The sequence below is a fragment of the Mobula hypostoma genome, chromosome 21, assembly GCF_963921235.1.
Source record: "Mobula hypostoma chromosome 21, sMobHyp1.1, whole genome shotgun sequence".
Taxonomy (NCBI): Eukaryota; Metazoa; Chordata; class Chondrichthyes; order Myliobatiformes; family Myliobatidae; genus Mobula; species Mobula hypostoma.
In genome coordinates, this window is record NC_086117.1 from 45,639,577 (window position 1) to 45,651,374 (window position 11,798).

General features: G+C 44.8%; 1 protein-coding gene across 3 annotated transcripts in view; it reads left to right on the top strand.

Annotated features, from left to right (window-relative positions):
• Window positions 1-6,972: 6,972 nt before the first annotated feature.
• The window catches only part of LOC134359979 (TNF receptor-associated factor 2-like), an 81,507-nt gene continuing 76,681 nt past the window's right edge, over window positions 6,973-11,798 (top strand). Inside the window, exon 1 of one of the 3 annotated variants that reach the window (XM_063073903.1) lies at window positions 6,973-7,243. In XM_063073903.1, the coding sequence (XP_062929973.1) occupies window positions 7,241-7,243 (3 nt within the window). In that variant the 5' untranslated portion in view covers window positions 6,973-7,240. The other 2 variants (XM_063073904.1, XM_063073905.1) reach the window with 2 other exon arrangements.

Below are 11,798 nucleotides of genomic sequence, written 5' to 3' on the forward strand. Positions count from 1 at the left end.
CTCCTTCCCCATCTTGAAGTCAACAATCAACTCTTTAGTTTTACTGACATTGAGTGAGAGGTTGTTGTGGCACCACTCAACGAGGTGTCCGATCTCACTCCAGTAAGTTGAATTATTAATACCTGTAATTGCTCCTTTTGTAACTTTATGTCTGTTCCACAATTTACTTTCCTCCATTTTTAATCTTATACATATAATGACACAGGAGGAAGTCATTGGGACCATTCGGGTTTGCAGGACAGCAATCCCGTTTGAACCATTCCCATTATACTATCTCAGCAATTTACTCCTTCTACAATGTCCTTCAATACCCTTTTGATTCTTTTTGCCACTAATCCGTACAAGGGGCAATATACAGTAGCCTACCTTTGTATCATCAACAGATTTAGCAGTGATATCGCTGGAGTCTCCAACTATTGTTTGTATAAATTGAAAAGGTTCATGGCTCAACATCAATCACTAATGAAGTCCTGATGAAGGGTCTCAGCCTGAAATGTCGACTGTACTCTTTTCCAGAGATACTGCCTGGCTTGCTGAGTTCCTCCAGCACTTTGTGTGTGTTGCCCCGATGTCCAGCATCTGCAGATTCTCTCTTGTTTGTAATTAATCCCTGAGGCACTTTACTCATTAGTTTTCTGATCAGAAAAAAGACCATTTATGTCTATTTTTATTTCCTGCTAATCAGCCAATCCACATCAACACTGTAGCTTCAATACCATGAGGTGTACTCACTTTCCATTTTTTAATTAATTTTCATTTTTAAAAAAGTCCCAGGTTATTAAACTATGCTGAGTTTTGATTCAAGATTGTTTAATGTCCTTTAAAAACTCATAAAAGATAAAGAACACAATAATAAAAACCACTGAGTATAGATATATAAAGCAGCATAAAAACATTGATTGTATGTCCATAAAGTGATGCTAGGCTGCAAAAAGTGATAAGAGGACTGATGGGAAATAATAAGGTTGTGGTGAAGTCAGTGAGTGGTGGCATTGATCAGCCTTATTGCTTGGGGAAAGTAACTCTTTTTGAGTCTGGTGGTACTGGCATGGATGCTACATTAGCTCCTCCCTGTTAGGAGTGGAACAAACAGTCCATGAGCAGGGTGTGTGGGATCCTTCATGATGTTACTGGCCTTTCTCCGGCACCTTTCTGTATATACGTCCTTGATAGTTGGTAGACTGGTGCCAGTCTGTAGAATGACATGAGTATGGATGTATAAAGTCCAGCTGTCTGGCCTCCTCGGAATGCAGAGTCATTGGTGAGTGTTCTTGACTGTGCAGAACATGTTCTTGGACCATGAAAGGTTGTGTATGATGTGCTTGCAGTTTCAAATGCTGTGCTGCTGATGTAAAGGATTCTCCTCATATCAATAACTACCTTCTTTGTCTTGTTGACATTAGTAGATGGAATGGGATCGAGAGACTGAGTGGATGTGAGTAGAGAGAAGGAGAAAGTGAGTTTGGGGCAATGGGCAACAAACATGGGAGTGGGAGATATGTAGGGTTGGTTTTGAAGAAGGGCTTTGTGGATTAAGATAATGAGATGTACAGGGAGTGGGTGTATAGGGAGAGTACAGAAGGGTTGGAAAGAATTTAGGCTTGTTAGTTTTAAGGTAGGATGTTTTTTGTTAGTAAAGAGGAGAGATGGGGAAGGGGTGTAGGGATAGTGTGTTGGGAGAGAAAGGTAGAGGTTGCAAGGATTAGAATTGGCATAGGTAAGATGGAGAAGTGGGATGTGGAAAAAAAGGAAGGGAAGGATTGGTCATATAGGTTTCAGGAGAGTAGGGAATGGCAGGAGAGGGTGGAGTGGTGATGGAGGGTTGGGATTATGGCTTTGGGAAGAGCATATGTGGGATATGAGTAGGAAGTGTAGGTTGATGGGGGAGTCTGAGGGATAACGGAGTAGGGTGAGTCGGGTACACAATAGGGAGGAGGTGAATGTGTGGGATATTGGGAGGAAAGGGGTGGAGACATTTTGAAGGAAGTAGGATGGAGAGGGGAGCCGGCGAGAGTGAAGGACCTGTAAATGGAGGATAGATTGAAGGAGGAAATTGGGTGAGGGAGTAAGTGATGAGTAGACATTTGGGAATATAGTCGGGAGCTTGAGTTGGGAATTAATGAAGGACTTCTGAAGAGTTCAGGGTAGGGTGAGAGAGGGGGGTGTTGCATTGAGGGAGTGGGATAGATTAGGATGGGTATAGGGAAAATGAAGGGTGGGGAAATATAAGTAAGGGGTAGGTTGAGCATGAGGTATTGGGAATAAGTTTTGATGAATGGGAGTAGAGGCAGTTATGAGGGAAGAAGTTTGAAAAGTTCGAAGTACATTTATTATCAAAGTATGTATAATATGTACATCCTTGAAATGTGTCTCCTTACAGACGGGCACAAAACAAAGAAACCCAATAAAACCCATTTTAAAAAAGACTATCAAACACCAAATGTGCAGATTTAAAAGAAACAAATCGTGCAAACAATAAAAGTAAGCAAATAACATTCAGAATGGAAGTTCACAAAAGTGAGTCCACAGCCACAAAGCCAATCATCACTGCAGCCGATTAAGGAGCCTGTTAGCTACGGGGCCACACCCTCGGTTCAGCACAGAGATTTGGAGCAGCAAGCTGTATTGGCTCAACCCCTCGCCTCCGGCCCCAACACCCTGACCTTTTCATAAGAGAGGTTAGGTTGCAATACTGGGATAGAAAGTGGTGATGTGGTGGGAAGTGATGGAATGCTGATTGCCTGGTGGGACAGTGGAGGATGTTAGGATGAGAGGGTGGGGTAGTTGGTGTAAGGAGTGTAAATCTAGTGAACTAGGATAGATGAAAGTGGGTGGGGATCAAGGGAGGGTCTGTGGAGAGGAGGCAATGTGGGAGAGCAAATGGGATTTAAGGAATTTGGAAAGAAGTGGGGTGTAAAGGGAATGGGAGTGATTGGAAAAAGGCAGGGAAAGGAGGAAGAATGGATGCAGGTGGGACAGATATTAAAGGTAGAATGCAGGGGGAAATCAGGAATGGGAGATTGAAGATAGAAGAAGGAGGTCAAGGGAAAGAAAGGATTGGAGTAGTGGGAGGGAGAGAGAACAGTGTTGGTGATGGAAGAGGAAAGATTGGGGTGGGTTTTCAGTGTAAGTGAACTGGGAGCTGTCTGGATGGAGGAGTATTGTGCTGAAGGGGTCAGGATGGAGAACTGGATATGTGTGATGGGGTGGGATGCAGTGATTTGGACCTGTTGTATGGGTGCAAAGGGTGTTAAGGTAAATGGGGAAGCTTTGTTAGAGAGAGTAGGGATACTGGAGTGGGGTGAGGGATTTGGGGATTTGGGTGGAAGTTGATGTTTGACAGTGGGAATTTAGTGGAAGAAAGGATTAAAGAGGAACAGATTTGTGCATTTAGAGGGAGGATGGAGGCATAGGGAAATGATAGGGGTGTAAAAGATGAGGGTGTATGGGGTGTCAGGGAGGGGTAGCACCTCTGGTGAGGGAACATGTTGTGTCCTTTTCAGGGCGGTTAGTCCACCTTTGGTCCCCACCTGGCACTCAGCTCTCACCTGTGGCTCCACGTAGCTGTTTGCATGCGACAGCGGCCACACCCCGGGCAACGGCTTCGACAAGCCGGCTAAACCAGGTGAGGGTAGCCGACGGGTCTCAAACCCTCGGTGAGATAGGGAGTTGTCTATCCCAGCATGTGAAGACAGACTCCGGCGGATTGAGCGGACGAGACCCATGGAAGGTCCAACGGTCAAGAAGGCGGTCTCTGCAAGTGTCGTGGAACGTGTAGAGCAGGACAAGACACAGAAGACGTCCTGGTCATCCACTGCGCCTAGTCCCATCTCCAGCCGTCTAGACTCTGTCTTGCCACTGGATCCAGATGGGAATTGGAAAGAGAGACTGAGGCTGACGCTGCGCAACTCTCCCTCACTTAAATCCAAATGACGTGCTAGTCTCAACACCATCATAATGGTGTCGAGGTCCTCATCGACGTCAACGATGGACGAACAACAACAACAAAAGATTGAAGTCCTAAGATCAGAAAGTATAGGTGATTCTAAAGAGGAAGGAGATATTGGTGGCATGCAGGGTGAATTAGGTTAGGAGTGATGGATGAAGATTGAGAAGATAGTGGTCGGGGTAGATGAGATTTGATGGAGAATGGAGGAATTGGGGGTCTAGATGGATAAAAATTTGGAATTAAGGAGCATGGTGGGATTTGCTGTGTACTCAGGTGGAGGTCTAGGTTTTTTTAGAGTGAGGTATTTCAGTTTAGAAGGAATTTAAGGGTTAGAATATTGTTAATTCCTGGAATGAGAAGGTTGCCCTTCTCACTTGACTAAGGAAAATGTATATTCTCTGGAATTCGGAAGAATGAGGACTGAACTTTTCACACATTTATGAATTGTCAGGGGATTTTGTGATGTTTCCATTTGTGGACGAATCCCAAAAAAGGAACATAGTTTTATGATTGGGGGCAATCATTTAAAATGGATTGTTGTGAATCCCGGGTGTTCCCTTGTTGTGGAGGCATGATTATTGAGGTGTTTAAAAAGGAAATAGATATATTTATGATGTTTCAGAAAACCCAGGCTGTGGGGCACAGAAGACGAGATGATGTCTGGGACAGTTCGCTCTTGATCATTCTGGAGGGACAGTTGGCTTGCTCCTGCTATTTTCTTATGTCTGGTTTCAAGGAGAATGTGAGAAGTGGGTGGTTTGAGGAAAGAAAGATGATGGGTTAGAAGATTGAGGGGAAATAGGGGGTTAGGATTTAAGGGTTAACATCTTTATTTGGGGGAGGGTCAAAGTGAGATGCAGAGGGTTTGGATTAGAGCATTTGTGTCAGGGATATTTGAAGAGCAGGAATGCTGAAGTTCAGGGAGCATAGTTCGATGGGGCTCAGGAGTGGAGTGTTGAAAAGCAGGCTTTGAGACACTGGTGGTGAGGTTTGGGTTGGGGAAAATTTGTTGGAGTTCAATAGGGTATGGAGTGGTTTCGTTAATGTTAGGGAGTTTAGTTGTGGGTGTGGTTTTTATGGAGTTTCAGGAAAAATTTTATGGTACGCAGGAGGAAATATTTGGTGGTTTTAGTGTGTAGGAAGCATTTGATGGGGCTTTGAGAAGAGGATTTGGGGTTTGAGAATAATTTGATTTGGCTTGGGAGGATTAAGTAGGAGGTGAGAGATACCAGGGATGTGGGGGAAGACTGGTTCAGGAAAGATCTATTGAGGTTTGAGGGAAGGATTTGATGATTTTTGGGGTGGCTGAAGTTCAGGGAAGAATTGGTGGGGTGCAAAGGGAGGATTTGGTGGCCTTCAGGGAAGGCTTGGTAGGATTGAAGAGCTAAGGGGAGAATTTGGTAAGGATTCAGTGGTTTTGGTGGGGTAGAGGAGGTGGATTTGGAGCTAGGTTTAGTGGAGGGGATTTGTGATATTTTGATGAAGGATTTAGTGGGGTTTGAGAGTGAGATAGTTGAGGTTCAAGTTTGGCCTTGGGATGAGGTTACTGAGCTTAGGGTGTGAGAGCTGTTCGGGTTTTTATACATTTAAGGGATGTGGACTAAGGCAGCATTTTATTGCCCTTCCCTAATTGTCCTTGCACTGTTGTAATCATTGAGATGGTTATATATGCAAAATGTTGCTAGAGAGAAAGAGTTCCATGAATTTTGGGACCATGAGTCAGAAGGAACAGAGGTATATTTCCAAGTCACCATGCTGTGTAGGTTGGAGGGCAACTTCCAGGTGGTGATGTTCCCCTGCTTTTGCTCCATTTGCCTTTCCAGCTGGTAGAGGTTGTGGGTTTGGAAGATGCTACGAAGTCTTGGTGAGTTGCTGTAATCTGTCATGGATATGGTACAAACTGCTGCTGCTGTGCATCGGTGGTGGAGTGAGTGAATAGTTGCAGTGGGGGTGCCTGTCAAGTGGACTACCATGTCCTGTATGGTGATGAGCTTTCGTGAGCATTGTTCAAGCTGCATTCATCCAGGCAATCAGAATCAGGTTTATTATCACCGGCATGTGTCGTGAAATTTGTTAACGCAGCAGCAGTTCAATGCAATGCATAATATAAAAGAAACAAAGTAAAAATAAACAATAAATCAATTACAGTATATGTATATTGAATAGATTAAAATCATGCAAAAATAGAAATAGTGTATATTAGAAAAGTGAGGTAGTGTTCATGGGTTCAATGTCCATTTATGAATTGGATAGCAGAGGGGAAGAAGCTGTCCCTGAATCACTGAGTGTGTGCCTTCGGGCTTCTGTACCTCCTACCTAATGGTAACAGTGAGAAAAGGGCATGCCTGGGTGCTGGGTGTCCTTAAGAATGGATACTGCCTCTCTGAGATGCCGCTCCCTGAAGATGTCCTGGGTACTTTGTACCCAAGATGAAGCCAACTAAATTTATGACCCTCCGCAGCTTCTTTCGGGCAAGTGGAGAGTATTCCTTCACATCCTTCATTTGTGTCTCGTAGATGACGGATGGACTGGGGAGTTGGGAAGTGAATCACTTGCCACCGTATTCCTAGCTTCTGACCTGTTCTCGTAGCCACATTCTACCAGTTTCTAGATAGCGGTAACACCCAGAACGTTGATGGTGGGAGATTCAGTGTTGATAGTGCCATGGAATGTGAGGGGGGTGATAGTTATATTTTCTCGTTGAATATTGTCATTGCCTGGCACTTGTTTGGTGCAAGTGTTATTTTAGAATGTTGCTGAAAGTTGCTTCATCATCAGTTAACATCGCAACTTCAGACCTTACAACAGACCTGACATTGTGACCTTCCGGTGTGGTGTGGGGCAGGGGGAGATGTTTCAGGTTCAGTTTCAGCATAGGATGTTTGGCGTTCAGGCTATGTTTTAGATTTGGGAAATTGGAGTTCAGGTGTGAGGCTAGAGTTCAGTGTTGATATCTGGGATGGTGGAGGTGTGAAGGTTGTTGGCGTAGACGTGTGCGGTTGTTTTGGGTACAACAAGTGCAAGCTGGTTGGTGCGGGGAGGTTGGAATCTCGGTGTGGGGATTCAAGGATGGTTGAAGAGTTGGGGTCCGTGGGCACGATTACTGGGGTGTAGGAGTCTGGGGTGCTGCAGGCCGGGTATTCGGCTTCTGGGTCTGTGGGTTTAAGGTGTCTGAGGCCGGGAGTGAGGGCTCGGGTTGTTTGATTCCGCAGTTATGAAAGCTGCTTCTACCTCTGAGCTGGCCTGCCGTACAGGCCCCGCCCAACTGCTGTAGACTGCGTCGGGGAGCGGATGGTGAGTGGGGCTCGGGCTTCGGGGAGCGGGCTGTGGATAGCGAATTGCTGCTGGATTTTGGGCCTAGCTTGCTTCAGTGCGGACGGTACTCTTCGGCTCAGCCGCTGAGGGAGCCCAGGGCTAAGCTACGTCCTGCGGACGGCAGCTAGCACCGACCAGCGCTCTATGAAGCTCTTCTCGGACTCAACGATGCAGCAGTTCCTCCTGAACCGACAACAGGGCTGGAATCTGCTGTGGCCTGGGGTCGGAAGCTGGTGCAGAAATAGGGCGGAGTGTCCGGGCCTGGGCCAGCGCGGTGGTCTGGCTCCAGAATCGGTGTCGGGCTGGCGTATATTGTTTGCAAACGACGGTAATTGTGTAGCGATGGTAGTGGAGTAATGCGGCCCGGGAGGCCGCAGTTGTTGCCTTCAGTCTTTTGTTCAGCTTTGGAGTTACAACTGGCCTGGTGACGGTATGGGGGAAAGGACTAAGGGGTCACAAGGCAGACGTGCTGATACGGTCTCCGTGTGCGGCAGCATACCTCGCCTGCTCCTGATATTTAATTATGTTTATTCGTCTAAATAATTTAGACGTAGTGCTGGGAAGGCAAGCATTTAGTATCTATCATAAAGTGTTAAACTGCAGCCTTAAAAGGCTTCACCCGCTGTATTTTTCTGGTAGAAATGAAACCCCCTGACAGTGGGTATTTAGATAGCACGGTATGAGGGAGGAAAGGAAACCTGCACCTGAACTATTACTGCCGTCATGGAGGTTGTGGGTTTCAGAGCGGTTGGAATAACCGTTGTGGATGTAGCTGCAGTGTGCTGACAGTAAAGGAAATAAACTTTAAATATCAAGGATGGCATGAAATTAAACAGCCGCTTTGCCCTGGAAGCTGTCAAGCTCTCTTATTACACCGAACTAACAAGTTTGATGGAATAACTGTCTTTATGGTGAGGAGATACTGGAAAGACTTTGGAGAGTCAGAAGGTGAGCCACTCACTGCAGGGTATTGTGTCTTTAACCTGCTCTTACAGCTGCACTATTGAGTTTGTTGGTCTGGTTGAGTTCCTGGTTGAATGTGCCCTCCTGGATATTGAAATTGGAAGACTGTCATGGCTGAGCCATTGAACGTTAGTGGAAGGAGTCCCTTCTTGTAGTTGGACAGTTTCAGGCATTTGAATGGCACAAGTATTGTTTAATTAGCCTGAATTTTGACCAAGCCTTGCTGCATTTAGGTCTAGTTAATTAATGGACAAGGCATAGTAGAAGAGAATGAGCAGATGTAGGGAAGTATAGCAGTTTTTTAGTTTTTTTCTGGCCTATGTTTGGATAGGAACCAGTTGGACAGTATGATAATCCAGCTGGGCTTTGTGGAGGATTGGATTGTCAGTTACACATGTGAATCTAGTTGGAGCATAACTTTGGAGAGTTGGCACTTTGGGAAATGATGCAAATCAAGGGCCTGAGGGAGGGAAAAAAAAACAGTTTGAACCTGGATTTATAATATTGGAGCAGTTGCTCTTAAATTTTCTTCCAGTTGAACACATGTTACTCTTGCCAGAGGGTGGAATGGATCTGCTCTCCTCCCTTGGCTGCTGCAATGCCCAGCACAGGGTGGATAGGGCCTTCAATCTCAGGTGGCTATTGGTGGGTAGACGATCAATAGATTTTGCTGTAGAAAAATTGGGCTGGTAGGAGCATAGGGAGGTGGTGGTTGGTGATGTGATGCAGGTTTTGAAAGGCATGGTTGATGTGACTGGGATATGGCCATTCCACAACTTCCAAATACCCAATCCAAGGAGAGAGTCAGCAAATAGTGGTTGGAGATGAAGTGGGCACTGGTGGTGGATATAGGAGTGATTGGTCATGGTGGGAGGACCATGGATAGCTCCTTCAGAGAGCAGAGCCAGAGAGAGTTGGGGCACCAGGTTGTGGAAATTAGAGCAGGTGAGACAATGGGAGAGGCAGAGAGTGGGCCATGGGTGGATGTGGCAAATGTGACAAAGTTGTGGGAGAGCAGAATTATAATGAATTGATAGTGGAAGAAAGGATGCAGCACTGAGCGAGTGGGACAGGTTGGTGGAGAAGAGAAAACTTAAGTCACTGAAACTTTGAAAGATAACTTGAAGATGGTGTGGTTGTGGTTGATCGTGTTGTGGTTAAAAATATGACAGGTCTTGGAAAGGTGGTATGGCATTGTTTTGGGGTTCTGATGAACAAAATGGGGACCATAATCCAGGAAGTTGGTTGGATTGTGAGTAGTATCTTGGAATGAGGTTGACAGAAGTTTTGTGTGTATGAAAGAGGTGAGCAGGAAGGAGATGGAAAGCAGAAGGTAGGTCCCATGGATGTAATGGGTTTTTAAACTGGGAGGGGAAAAGAGAAAGCTGCAGAAAGTTGGAGGTGCATGATTGAAATATTTTGGAAACAGGATGAGGAGGGGTTTCGTCTTTGATATGAAGAAAGCTAAGAGTTGGAGTTTGTAATTGGGGTAGAAGGAGCTAAAGAGAAGATTGCTGTTGTTGAACAAACAGATGATTTCATTTTGGAGTTGAGTAATGAAGTCTTAGTGATATAAGTATTTGTCTGGAAAAATTGGTTAAGGAGGGCATGTGCTAGTGTTGAGGGTCTTTGATTTGTCAGTTTAGAAGCTCATTAACATGGAGACACAAAACTGTAGGTGCGGAAATCTGGAGCAGCATTTTGGTGGAAGAATTCAGTGGATTAAGGACCATCTTTAAGATGCAAGGTTGTCGATGTTTTAAGTGAAAGCTGTGCATCAGGACTGAGAGTGGAGAGCGAAGAAGGGCTGCTTCCACTTACCACTGTTCAGCTCCTCTCTCCACTCTCAGTACGGATGCCAAGTTTCCACTTAACTTATTTCTTCCCTCAGATGCCGCTTGTTCCACTGAATTCCTTCAACAAATTGTTTTTAGCTAATTAACTTTCCTAATTGTACTTTTACTTCCTTAGACTTTTCTTAGGTATATCCGAGGAATACTTTTTTGTCTTGTTCTGTGAAATATTTATCTAATACGTCATTTATTTCCTCTTTTCCAATGTCCTGTTTCTTGTCTTTGTAAGGGACTCAAATTGGACCTCGCTAGTTTTAGTTTTCTTTTGCCTTGAGAAGTTCTTGGTACATTTTTATAATTTACCTTTCATATTTAATTTTTCCATTTCTTGTCATTCTTTGAATTCCAATACACTCTAAAATGCAGCGTTGCTGCCTTTTTCCTGCAACTTTGTTGATTTTTTTCTAAGAATTAATTCTATACTTTTTTTGTCTTTTTGTTTCTCTTGACTGGACCACTTTAGCTGTTGAGGCTTAATGGAATATGTATTTATTATACGTCTTTTACTAATGACTGTGTGCGGTCCTGTTCCTTACCATAGCTGGCCTCCTCCTGTCCCTCAGAGTAAAGCTTAATTTACAGATTACTGTCTTGGGGCAAGGTATACGTTCAGTCATATGGTATCCATGTGGTTGGGGGTGCTGATGGCATGAATACTCCAGTTGCATGAGAATTGCCAGAAAAGAAATTACTGCACATTGTATGCTGGTACTCTATGCGTAAACTTTTAAATAAATTGTCAAACTGTAAGTCCTCTACTTACACTTAAATAAGTGTTTTACACTGCAAGTTTAAGGCTAAATGGCAAATATTATTTGATAGTCTTAACAAAGCCCCTAACAAGGATATTTTAATCAATAAGATTAAACAATAGTAAAATCAAGAACAAATATAGGTATTTAAAACATAAACAAGAGAAAATCTGCAGAGGCTGGAAATCCAAGCAACACACACAAAATGCTGGAGGAGTTCAGCAGGCCAGGCAGCACCCATGGAAAAGAGTACAGTGAACGTTTCAGGCCAAGACCCTTTGGCAGGACAGGAGAAAAAGGGCTGAGGGGTAGATTTAAAAGGTGGGGAGGAGGGGGGAGAGAGAAGCACAGGGTGATAAGAGAAACCTGAAGCTGGGAGGGGATGAAGTTAAAGGCTTGGAAGTTGATTAGTGAAAGAAATACAGGGCTGGAGAAGGAAGAGTCTGATAGAAGAGAACAGAAGCCTATGGGGAAAAAAGAAAAAAAGGAAGGAGCACCAGAGGGAGATGATGGATGGGCAAGGAGATAAGGTGAGAGGGAAAAGGGAATGGGAAATGGTGAAGTGGCTGGGGGTTGGGGCCATTACCGGAAGTTCGAGAAATCGATGTTCATGCCATCAGGTTGGAGGCTACCCAGATGGAATATAAGGTGTTGTTCCTCCATCCTAAGTATATCCTCATCACAACAGTGGAGGAGGCCATGGATAGGCATATCAGAATGGGAATGGGGAGTGGAATTAAAATGGATGGCCACTGGGAGATCCTGCTTTTACTGGCGGACAGAGCGTAGGTGCTTGGTGTAGCACTTGTTCCACTTGCAAGTACAAGTGCCAGGAACGAGATCAGTGGGGAGGGATGAATGGACAAGGGAGTCACGTAGGGAGCGATCCCTGTGGAAAGCAGAAAGTGGGTGGGAGGGAAGATGTGCTTGGTGGTGGGATCCCACTGGAGATGGCAGAAGTTGCGG